The sequence below is a fragment of the Cryptotermes secundus genome, unplaced genomic scaffold, assembly GCF_002891405.2.
Source record: "Cryptotermes secundus unplaced genomic scaffold, Csec_1.0 scaffold643, whole genome shotgun sequence".
Taxonomy (NCBI): Eukaryota; Metazoa; Arthropoda; class Insecta; order Blattodea; family Kalotermitidae; genus Cryptotermes; species Cryptotermes secundus.
The window spans coordinates 466,178-479,467 of NW_019731276.1; the positions used below are offsets into that span (position 1 = coordinate 466,178).

The window sequence follows — 13,290 nt, forward strand, 5'->3', positions numbered from 1 at the left end:
AAACACGACGTAAGAATGAAATATGCTGTATAATTTTAATATTTTAACACTTAACGTTTATCAGTATATATGATAAATATATATTTTAGTTATTTTAGTATGTATAGACAAGGCATGCAATGAACTAGTTTGTCGTGGATTGGATCAGCACCTGAAGATGGCACATTTGTGCCGAAACATGTAGTGATAGTGAGAAGAGGGGCAGATGAATGTATGCACTAGAAGACGGATAAAATAAATCATGGAGTAATTTCACATTTTATATAGTGTATTGGACAGTTGGTGTCACTCGGCCTATTGGTCTGTGATAATGGATGCAGGAAGATTTTCTTAAATATCAGAGTTTTTATTCCTTACTGCCACAGCTGATCACTTATGCATGAAAGTGATTCTTATCTGCTTCATGTAATAGGCAGTTGTCATTCTGTGTGTAATGCAGCCAACAAACTGTTGGCAGAAAGACCGTGTATGTACTCGTGTACCTTTAGTAATTGGCTATTATCAAGGCCAATCCTCATGACTTGAAAGAACAGGAGAATGCAGTGTTAGATTGAACATTAACGTCGTTGAGGATCATATTCTTGTGGCTTCATTTTGATGATGAGAAGCAGAATTGGGTTCTAAAATGCAAGTTAGTCAGACTGCCAGAAGAATGGTGCTGTTCCTTGAAAGTTCTATTACTACTTTCAGTAAAGACATTCAGAAGGTTGGAGATGGTTAGTTAGTTAGTTAGTTAGTTATTTAGAGAGGGTGGGTTTCCCCATGCACCGCGACCAGTTTTGATCTATTGTGCTTCCCTCTATGATATTCTATCAGTCTCCTTACCGTACCGATAAATGGTGCGTACTATCAGTCCCGCCGAGCAAGCGAGTTCGGCCACTTGCTTAGCGGTGTCTATAATGCTTCCCCCATCTATCAGAGGCCTTAGAGGCTATTGTTGGGCGGGAAACGTCCTGGAATTTGGCTCAGTGATCCCCTTTGGGGATATGAGGTTCTTTTACGTGCTGTAAAGTTACGACACGGGACACACAGCTTAAAGTCCCTCCCGGAGGACTTGTTCCCTGAATTTTTCTGCCCTTAAAAATTCGACGACCTCCGCTGGGTATTTGAACACGCGTACCACGAGTCATGAGGTGGGAACGTTACCTCTAGATTACGGAGGCCGCTTTACTATTAGTACATATTTTAAATTGCAAAATTACAAGTGAACACAACCATTTTGATGTCAGGTTATGTAAAAAAAATGCCTTTTGAATCAAACACAGGTGTGCAATATACTGTTTTCAGAACACAGATACAGGAGAAAGAAACTCGTAGATAACAAAATGGCTTTACTGCCAGAGTGTTGGCTACGTCCTTATTGGCTAATATATTTTTTCTAAGACATAATGCAACACTTCATGTGAAAGCTAAATATCATTTGTAGTCCATTGTTTGTGTGTATTCACAACTCTGCAGAGCATCCATCCCTCTGTATGCCTGAAACAACTTGAGAAGCTTGAGAACCATTGAATGGATTTTCATGAACTTCATATTGGGGAGTTATAATAAAATTGTCAGCATATTTTAGAATCAGGAAAAAATAATAGATACTGAATGAAGACATGCTGCGTTGCTGTGGATATCATGCCAAATGTTTATTAAATCAAAAGAATGTTTTAAAGGAAAGTTGTAGTAAAAAGAATGTAAAGCTATCCCTGTAACAGACCGTGAAGGCCCATAAGGTTGTGAGACATTGAGGTTCCCACATTATCTATACAATCTGCTCAAAGATGGCGGTAAAGTTGTCAGCCTTATGTGCCAGCCATGCTTTACTCCCCAGGAAAATTATTTAATTAATCCCTGGTACTCATTTCTGTTAGAGGCTGAGTCAAACCCAGGGCCATAATGTGGCTAGAAGGAATAGGTCAATTGAAAAATCCAGTGACCTTATTGGGGCTTGAGCCGACGACCTGCCGGCTTGTAGCATAGCCCATCAACCAAGTACGCTACCGCGTGCCACCCTAGAGAAAAATTGTAGAGAAAAATGAAATACACATTTTATGTTCTGTGCAGTTTGTCCATAAGTCACAGAATTACTGGGTTTTTGGACTTCTTCCATCATCCAGAATTCTAGAATTCACAGTAATTCTGTGTGTTGTCCAGCATTTTCAGAACCCTTTAGAATCTGCTTGTCCATAAGTGTCTGACATGATTACAACAAAGGGACTTGTTCTTACATTTTTTAACTTGTGAATTCTACAATATACAGCTATCTTCTAAAGGCTGTTATTCTGATTAATATTTAAATACAGCTACCTACCACTTGCATATATACATCCATGTGAATGTAAGTATATATTTAATTAAAACAAACTTGATCATGCTGCTATAGTAATTTATTCTCAGTCACAATAGGCAGATCTACAAGAAAAGGAAGGCTTCAGTCATTCCAGCAAAAGATCCCAAGTAAAAAAGAAGAGTGTCCTGACTGAATTTAGATTGTGTGAGAAATCGGATTAACTTTCTAGGCCCGTGTTCTGAAAATACATTAGAAACTTTTGCCTCATGATCGTTGTTGTTTTTAATGTAACAGTGAGTTGGAAGCTTTTGTGTGTGAGCTAAAAGCAGAGGATTGTTTGCAGTGCCCACATGCAAATGTGCCTGCATATTGTTATTGGCCAAGGGATCATCCTATAGTAACGTCTTACTTGTGATGTCCAGAATAAACGGTATTAGTAATGCCATATGTTACTGCACTCTGTGGTTAGTGCCCGCATGCATGACTAGCAAGTGGCACCCAAGGCTTTATGGCAAACTCGAGGTCATCTTACCAGATCAAAACCTTATCACAGAGATGTGTTCTTATTCAGAATAATTTTGAATGGCTTAGTTAATGCCACATTTCCAAGTAGAGGAATCCAATGTTTTCCTGCTTCAAATTGCATCTTTTAGCAAGAGAAATTTGATTTTTTCTTCTTCTCTTTTTTTTTAAGTGTATATTGTCTCATCATAGTAGATGTATTACTGACTTTGCAAGAAGCCTTTCTTTACAGCTCAGATTTGTGATTAATAGATGGTGTTATGCCTAGTTAGACCACCTCCGTGGTCTAGTGGTCAGAGTTTCTGTCTACAGATCCAAAGGTCCCGGGTTCGATTCCTGACGCTACCAGATTTTCTGAAGTAGTGGGCCTAGAACGGGGTCTACTCAGCCTTGTGACGATAACTGAGGAACTAGTAGCGGCTCCAGTCTATAAAACCGAAATTAACGGTCATGGGGATTCGTGGTGGTGACCACGAGATACCCTCTATCTCCTAAAGTTGGCACTAACTTCGCCGACAAGCAGCGGTCGCTCGGTCAGTGTAGATCACTTGTGGACTAAAGCCACAGAGTTTGTTTTGTTGCTGTTATGCTTAGTTATCCAGCCTTTAGCTAAATCGCTTAGATTTCAGATATCCTGGTCATGGTTCTTTCAGCCCGTTGGCATGCCATTTATTATTAGGTGGATTAAAAACTCTGCTACTTTATGGAATCAGCTTATATTCAGAATGAACACAGTAGTGCTTGTACAAGCTGGAGTATGGAAAGGAGTATCATATAATTTGAATTGCAATGTTGGCCATTTTCCATTGTGTAAAGTTTATTTAATATACAGAAACTTTCAGAAATTGGTTGTACTCCCAAATTTATGTGATTAGTTGTTAGTATGCTAACATATTTCTTGTGTGGGTTATTTCACAATGCTGTGAGTATCTAGACTGCATAGTCTTAATTGGTCTGATGATTGGTGAATAATACATTGGAAAGGATTTGGCATTTGCCTGGAGGGATTGATGAAAACCACAGAATACACTAGTCTGGATAGCTGGTGTCATGGACAAGATCTGAAACATGCACCTTCCAAATACACGTCTCTTAGAGCGTTACTACTTCAACCCACTTAGTAACAGATATTTTTATTGTTTTTATGTTTGTTGCAGTGGTCAGGATTAAACTGAGTACCCTTATGGTTTGTCTGGGTTAGCAGTCAAAGACATGGGTTAAATCCTGATTGTTTTCACTAATATTGGAAATAGAACAAGTCCGTATAATGGCAACCAGTCACCTGAAGACAGTAGTGTCTCACTGAATATTATGCATATTGNCCGGTAACATAAACACGTTACAATATTAAATATACATGTGACAATGGATATTGTCCATTGTAATTACAGGATAATGAATTGACCATTATCACAGACTTGAGAAAATAATACTTTAATCGTCACATGTGGATGATGGGGCAAATGGAGAGAGATCAGTGAAGCTGTAAGGTACCATAAGCATGTGATTGTTCATATTGTGCAGTCATACTCATGTTCTTTTGCAATGTCATGGTAACATTTGCTGTCACTGTGCATACCAAGGGAGAAAGGTGGCAAGTTTTTTTTTATTGTTAGTGGGGTGGGACTAAGTCCCTTGTACTGCGGCCACTTCTGGCCTATTGTACCAGCCCCAGATGATAGGCGAGGGTGATTGTGCAGCAATTGGTGGAATGAAGATTGGCAGGGGAAACTGAAGTACTTGGAGAAAACCTGCCCCAGCGCCACCCTGTCCACCACAAATCCCACTTCACCAGACCCGGGATCGAACCCGGGCCGCCGCAATGGGAAGCCAGCGACTAACCGCTTAAGCTATGGCACGGTCTAAGATGACAAGTTACATTGTTCTGAAATAGCATGTCAGCAGTGAAGGAAGTAAGAAATGAGATGTTAGCAATTCTACAAAATATTTCTGAACTGTTATGTGATGGTGGTGTACTCATGTACGTAGTGTTGGCCCACTACCTGTTTGTAAGGTGTTCACCTTTTTTCGTTCTTTTTTTTTCTAAATGAACTTGTTTTGTAGTAACATTAGTGTTTTCAACATTTAAACAGGTGATGTGGAGCTGTGACATGTGTTAATGTTCTTCTCTGCTGCACAGATGACAGTAACTTTTTGACTCTTCTCTTGAAATGACATTGATGACAATATTTTTATGAACTGCGCATTTGAGTGTTTCAGTATACAAAATGATATTTTGAAAACCAGAAACAGAGATAAGTACTGAGCCTTTCAGTCACCCTAAATGAAAATTTGTTACAAGGAATATCAGTAAGATGTCATTCTCCAGTAACCCTTCAAATTCTGGGAGTCACTGTGCTTGTTGCACTGATTCATATAGTCTGGTAAAACATTTTAGATGCATCAAGTTTTGTCATTTGGAGCACTGACTTGTGACCTTGTGAACAATTACATTCTTGTGTATACTTTCAGAAATTTCTATGGTCAAGATACCAGTAAGATCATCCTGAAGAAAGCAGACTTTCTGGTTTCTTTTCTGTGTGTGTGTTTTTTTTTTTAATTTTAAAAGAATGCCTTTTTAATAACACACCAGAAGCTGTGAAGATGTGGTAAGTTTCTGCCCCTCCCAAAATGTCACTGACCCTGACACAAAGAACAGAAAATGTCTAATAGTTGAGTCTCTCTTCTATTTTGAAGTCATAAATGCATAATATGGCACATTCGTGACTGTGCCATGTTGGGTCCATTGATAAAGAATCCCGGTTTTAAAAAGAAATCGAAGTTATGGGTTTATTTTAACCCATTGTTTTAGTTGGGTTGCAGGTTGTTACAATCAATGGCAATTTGCCTGAGCAGGAGACGTAATGATATTAGTGTATGAGAGGTTAATAGTCAGCCTAACTGAAAGACATTGTCTGTTCTTTCTGTCGCAGGGTACGGGTGAAAGACATAAATGAGGCATTTCAAGAGTTGGGGCACATGTGCATGGTGCATCTTAAAACAGACAAAGTTGAATCCAAACTTAAAATTCTGCACCAAGCTGTTGAGGTTATAACCACATTGGAGCAGCAAGTAAGAGGTAGGAGCTATAAAACATATGGCTCAAGATGCTTGCCCGTCCACAAGCTTTGCCCTGAAGCCATGTTATATTGTTGCTGCCTCATCAGGGGGGTGACACAGATGTTCTATTCCATAGTATCGAAAATAAGAGAGTTCTTGCAGAGGTCCAGACATCCTAACCAACACTGTCAGGCATGTCGACGGGCAAGGTGTCTTGCAGTTGTTTTTATGTGGCATGTGCTTATAGGATACGGATCCGTGACATCAACGAAGCACTGAAGGAACTTGGGAGGATGTGCATGACACACCTCAAGACAGACAAGCCCCAGACAAAGCTCGGCATCCTCAACATGGCAGTCGAGGTCATCATGAACTTGGAGCAACAAGTCAGAGGTCTGCTGTGGTGAACTATTTGATGTAGCAAAGAATAATGCATGCACCTCAATTCCAATTTCATGAATCTTATTAAAAAAGTCCTGAATTTGGAGGTGACCTCATTATCATACCTTGAACAATTTCAGTATGGTAGTATTTCAAAATTTGAGGTGGGGGCAGTACTAGTTCCATTAAATGTACAGTTTGAAAGTTTCATTGGAGATCACCAGATGTTATGTTTTCAACAGTTCCAATATGAGAGCATGTAAAGTTTTGAGGTAGTACCAACCAAATTCCCATTGCATGTATGACTATGAAAATGCATCCAATATAAACTTTTGCTTCCTGTCTTGAAGGTCATCATGCCATAGGACTGAAGAGCTGTCCACCTTTTATGTACATCAGTCCCTCATTAACCACTGAGGTTACATTACTGAAAACACTGTTTTTGACAAGACCAAGGTCTTACTGGAATTTGTGGTTAGGGGAACTGTACCCAGTGCAGTGCAATTCCCCTAACTAAGTGTAAGTAATATGTTTGAAAGTAGTACATAAATGTAATAATTAGTCACACCACAATCATAACTTTGGAGCAAGAGAAATGGTTTTGGATATCATAATAAGTCTCCCCTCCCAAGCAGATGTGGCTCTTTTGATGACAGGATGACTAATTTTTCTGTGCCCAAAAACTGAATACATGAAGCCAAATGCTGTAGTTAGCAAAATTGGATGCAAATGGAAAACTGTGGATGCTTGAAATCTGTGGTTGATGGTGGATTTCTGTATATACTTTATTCTAATTGGATGCTGGGACTCATTTGTGATCCACTCTACCATAGAGTAAGAACATCTAGCCAAAATGAATATACCTAATTAAAACTGGGTAATACATAAAGTAGAGGGAACTGTGTCTAAATCTCCTGACATATGTAGTGTTCTGTATATACTGTTTATTATGTCACTTGTATGGTGCCTACCCAGAAGACACCAGAGGCTCTTCTAAGGAGGCCTAAGTCTTCCTCATCTTCTTTACTTGCACTGCAACCCTGTGTGAGTCCTGGCCTGCTCCAGAGTCCTCCTCCCGTTAGTGAAAGTCTAGCTCTCACTCCCTCTCCACAGGTTTCATAACAGTAGATTATTCTGGAGTGGGATCATTAGCCCCATGCCTAATCCCAACATGTAGGACCAGGGACTACTCTTTGTCTGGCCTCTACCTTTTGACCTGTCTGGTGTGGATGAGTACCAGGAGCTTACTCTCCTACCAGCACTGCTGTTCAGGTCACTGTGGCACAGAAGTTCCTTGCCATGATAAGACAGTAGTAGGGGATGTAATAAAACTCAGTATTGTCTCAAGTTAATTATAACTTATTCACTTAGCAGTTACTGCTCATCACCCTTATCAAAAACTCAGTGTATGGTGTATAGCTATTTTATTTTTTAATTTATGGGATTGGTTCATTGAAACAGTTCTATGGGTTATACAGCCATATTGGCAATAATTTATTCATATTTCTTCTGCAGTACAGTAACATAGCCCCTCTTACAGGGGGTCCTCTTATGACTTCTATAACCATTGCACTACAATGAAGGGAGAACTGTCCATTATTTTTAAGACAGAAAATATACCTGTCATACATAACTTTCCTTCTATTCTTTAAAAGTATTTTTTAAGTAAGAAATCTGTATATTATAATAGTCTGCTGCAAATAATATTGTGGGGTTTGTAGTAACACTTGAACAAAATATTTTTGATTTAGTTTATTTCTGTATCTTTAACAGTTACTGGTCCAGAACTTTTTGTTTAATATAGTAGTCTAATCCAAATAAATTTTGAAAACATTCTGACTTACGATAGTTTTGTTTTGAAGTGATTGTTATATGAACAGAATATGAAGATTTCCATTAATGAATGTTAGTTTCTCATAACAGATTCCAAAAATGTGACATAACAGGAGAGAGTACATTAAAGCAAAAATTGTAACAGAATAGAGTATCAGGGCTGTGCCACCATAGGATTTGGTAGTACAAAATGTGTCATTGAATGCACCTTTGCAGTTGCCTGGAAACTGCTGAACACAAAGCATATGAAGTAATCTTCACACCTGTCAAGCTTTCAGATTTGTATGATATTCCAGGATGGTTGCCTGGTTTTTCATGGGAAAGAGAGAATTCTTGAGCAGGATGAATTATTTCCATTGTCTGCATTTGAGAAGTGTGCATAAGGGTGCATGAAAACACCATGACAGATGTGCCAATCTGAATGTTAGAAGGGAGCAGAATGCCGAACACTGATAGTGTGAGAGGGCATACCAAACATAAATTTTGTAATGTTTTCCTTCTGTAGAACGGAACCTAAATCCTAAAGCAGCATGTTTAAAGAGGCGAGAAGAGGAGAAAGCTGAGGATGGTCCTAAGCTGACAGGACACCACCTGGGCCACCCTGGCGCACCCCACATGGCACAGCCACCCTTCCCAGCAATGCCTGTAAGTATATTTCCAGAAGTTCATGTGTCCTGTAATTAAATAATAAAAATATGGGACATTAGTTTAAAATCAAATTCCATGTTCATGTCAGATGAATGAGAACATAATCTAATGTAACTTCTATGGAAGTGTATTGTCACTTGTAAGGGTGCGTGACTGTTAGACAGGGTGTGGATTGGATTACAAAACAATTCTGTCCAATGTGACTGTTGAAGCTTTTACTACTTCACTTCTTAGCACCTTAACATGTTTCGGTCCCTATAGACCATCATCAGAGGGAACATCAATACTTTTAGAAACTACTATTACATTGGGTGTTTTGATTTTTAAAATACATAAATATATAACATTTGTAATATATACTTCATACAAAATCCAATTGGATTTCTAGTTTCTAAAAGTATTGATGTTCCCTCTGATGATGGTCTATAGGGACCGAAACATGTTAAGGTGCTAAGAAGTGAAGTAGTAAAAGCTTCAACAGTCACACTGGATGGAATTGTTTTATAATTTGTAATATTGTTAGTGTGACGGACCAGAATGAAACAAATCAAAAGTGTGGATTGGATGTTTGGATTTATTGCACTTATACTCTCAACTCATAATTACAAGTAATAAACTGCTACTGTTAATCTCTGCACTTTACTACACACACACACACACACACACACCAGTGTCCCCAGGCCACTACACTCCATGAGTCATTTCCTGGCAACAGATTTTTAAAGCTGTAACAATAACAGTCTCACTGTTACTGCACACTCAAAATATTACTGTACTACAGCACACATAGAGACTTCTCTTCTGCCAAACTTTCAACTCTCAACTGAACTCTCTCAGTAATTCTGATGCCTCAATTCAGTTCTTCAGCTTCCAAGCTTATATCTTAGCAGGCTGCCATCTCAAAACTCAACTGACTCAAACAGTCTTCTTTATCGTTTTTGTAACACCTGCACCACATAGAAAACACAGCTCCTGTACAGCATGTATTTGTTTCTGCGGAAACATGTTTACTCAGTTGTTCCATAGCAACATCTGCATGCATCACATCTCGTATTGTGACACTCCTCTTTTGTTGCATGCAGGCATTGCCTAGCAATGGCTGTTTCTCTGGCTCCGCAGTTCTTGCTTTGAGCAAATACGCCACAGTATTATCAAGTAATTGACCTAACCCAAGACTGATTAAGCCCAGTTAAGCTTTTGACTGAAGAGTTCTTATTTTCCTCCTGCTGCTTAATAGCCTATGGCGATTTAATGAGCCACCCAAATGACTGTCTGGCCTGTGAGAATGCTGAGACCTCAGATTGCCAATGTAAGGGATCATTGGAAAGTACAATCTGGACATAATGGTAACTGAAGCACAGACTGGTTTCTTTTTGATCACATAAAGGTGAAGTCCCTGTGCTTAAATAATTAAGCACTATGCCATGAAGGCATATGGGGGAGTGGATATATAGATCCACATTTCTTTGTCCTCTACAGCAGGTGGAAGTGGTCAGCTTCACATCATGGCTGCTTTACACCCGGGGAAAGAGCCCCCAGTACCCATTGGTAAGGAGGCTGGGTGGGCCTCAGAGCCAGTCTGGACAATGTGAAAATAAAATTCTTTAACCTACTGGGAACTGAACTCCAACCCCTCCTCTGTCCAGCTTGTAGCCAGTTGCTATACTGACTATGCTATCCAAGCATTAGTAAAAAGTTCTTTCTGAAGTTACAAAAGAAGCCATTCAGAACAATAATGTCACACCAGTGACCTGGTATTATATATGACATCCTGTCACTAACACACACTGCCCTCTTAACTGACGATATGAATCTCCTGTGCACAAATAAATCTGTACCTAATTGGTAATTCTCATTCCCCTTTCCGTAAAAAATTTATATTCACCACTGGTTTGGTGCCACTCATGTCCCATATGACCTCCCACTAAATCTAACCTGTATTTTGATATTTCCTTTGCATTCCACGTACCAAACTTCATGTCCATTTTTCTTAGCTTAGGTTGTTTATCCAAGGAATCCATCCAGGTCTGAGGCTGTTGGTAACATTTTGTAACAAGCTTATTTTATATGGTGAGTTGTTAGCCCCACACCAAACCCTCAAGCTGGAAGCCTACCCCATGTTAGTGATCCACAACTACTTATTCAGTATATTCGTAACTACCTTCTATATCTGGAGGCCATCTTCTCCATCTGCAACGTAAGGACCCACTTGACATGGAATGTTACATAATATGACACTGAAAACTGGACAAAGTGATATGAAAATGTTGTTTATGTCACAATATAAATGAAAATTATTCACATAACATTCCATCAGAATGTATTTATCAAGAGCGCTGTTGTTCATGAGCAGATAGACATTGTGTTAGCTCTTACTTAGCGGCCTCCGTAGTCTAGAGGTAACATTCCCACCTCATGACTCCTAGTACACGGGTTCGAATACCCGGCAGAGGTCGTCAAATTTTTAAGGGCGGAAAAATTCCAGGAACAAGTCCTCCGGGAGGGACTTTAAGCCGTGGGTCCCGTGTCGTAGCTTTATGGCACGTAAAAGAACCTCATATCTCCAAAGGAGGTCACTGAGCCAAATTACGGACGTTTCACACCCAGCAGCAATCTCTAATACCTCAGGTAGATGGAGGAAGCATTATAGATACCTCTCAGCTAGCAGAGCCGGTCTCGCTGGCTGGGCGGGACTGATGGTAAGCACCAATACCGGTAGGATATAGAGACTGGTAGAATATCATAGAGGGAAGCACAATGGACCAATACAGGTGTCAGTGCATGGGGAAACCCACCCTCTCCAATAACTAACTAACTAGCTCTTACTTTTTTATAGCTGGACCTCTTAAAGCCTGAAAGCTCCAGGTGAAGACTTTTACTTTATTAATATATATGCATTAACATGTTTCCTTGTCACATTTGAAGTTGGTCTGATATAGATGGTTCATAATTTGCTTGATTATTTGTGTCTGTTTGTTAAATGTGTTTTACCTTAATATGAAGCTAATATCAGCTTTTTTTCTCTTTATAGGGTCCACCTTTACCACACAACCCATCTCAACCCCAGTAGCAGAGGGGGATGGTTTTCAAACTCCCACCATTTTACGATTCCAGGCAAATACCATGGAATGGGACTTGATTTTGCATCAGGGGTGGGAACATTCTTGTAACTGTGAACAGCAGTGTGTGTGTGTGTGTGTGTGTGAAATACAGCAGCGCACAACACGGGCACAGACTGACATGTTGCTGGGGGAATGAACTAAGTGAAGAATTTGTTTTTCATTTCACCCTTTAGAAGGGTGTTATTTAGAAAGGATTAACTTCTTCACCCCTCATAAGAGGCAGCATTGTTATCAGCAGTCCGTTTCCTAACCTAATCATGTAAGTATATCAGAAACAGAGGCACAATCACACATCTTGGCCAGTACATCGAGAAGAAGGAGAAAGTGTATTACACAGGGAAGAATGACTGCAATATCCCTTGATATTGGAAAACAACAATTCCTACCACCTTGAGTTCATTGTTCCAAAAAATAAATATAAATATATATAATTTTTTCATGATGCCATTTACAGACACGTTTTCCTATCAGCAAAAGATGAAGCCATATTATGATGTCCCAATTTTGTTATTATATTTTAACTTCAGCTGCCTTAACAATAATCCCCTCCCCTCCTATCCTATATTATGTACATTATCATATTTTATAGTTTTTATTATTAAGTGCGACAATATAAAGGAATGTTGGAGGAGCGTGAAGATAGTGGTGATGTTTATTGAAGCCTTCCGACTGGAATTTTTAGTGTGTGAGAGACGATGGTGGAAATGAAAAGAGTTGCAGTAGATTATTGCCTTTATACTAATTTTTTTTGGAAGAGTAAAAGAGAGTGTATGAAGGTCTTTTTCCTTCAAAAATCGGCACACTTAAACGTCCCAAGAGCATGAAGTGAAAGGTGATGTGGAAAGAAACATATTGTGAAAGTTTTCTTAAGTTTTACCATATATTGCTATGAAAGGTTTTAGAAATTAACCCTTCTTTGTTTTTTAAGGAGACGACAAACATTAGGCACGACAGTGACGGATATTGTGAAGTGTTAAAACTTCTTTTGAGACATTTTCATAGCTAAGAAGATGATGTAGGGTGTGTCTGCTTTGTAATTTTCCAACACTGTCAGTGAGCTGAAATGAAATGGATTTCTGAGCAGTGGTTTGTTGGATGTGTTACAAATGTGATAAGCTAATGGGATTTGGTTTGAAGTAAATGTGTGGAAGAGGTTACAGAGATCTGGGGAGGGTGCTATTTTTATTTTTAAATATTAACTTTTTCATTCAGTGAGAAATATGTTTTTGGTGAGTCATAGCTGCACCAAGCAAAGAGCATACAAAATATTGAACCGAAGAAAGAGTGTTTTAAAATAATAGCCCACAGGTTTCAAAGGCAGTCTTAATCACCCCCACATATGAAATCCTTTAAAAAATTTTGCTTTGTTCTTTTCAGCAATTTCCAGTATTTAAGAAATCAGATGATGTGTTAACTGGATTATAATATTTAATCATGCCATAC

General features: G+C 39.0%; 1 protein-coding gene across 1 annotated transcript in view; it reads left to right on the top strand.

Moving 5' to 3' along the window:
• The window catches only part of LOC111866844 (transcription factor 12), a 441,771-nt gene extending 428,757 nt beyond the window's left edge, over positions 1-13,014 (top strand). The window contains exons 16-18 of the mRNA XM_033752433.1: positions 6,111-6,256; positions 8,583-8,722; positions 11,757-13,014. Coding sequence (XP_033608324.1) covers positions 6,111-6,256; positions 8,583-8,722; positions 11,757-11,795 — 325 coding nt within the window. The 3' untranslated portion in view covers positions 11,796-13,014. The remainder of the gene's footprint in view (positions 1-6,110; positions 6,257-8,582; positions 8,723-11,756) is intronic.
• The last annotated feature ends 276 nt before the right edge of the window (positions 13,015-13,290 follow it).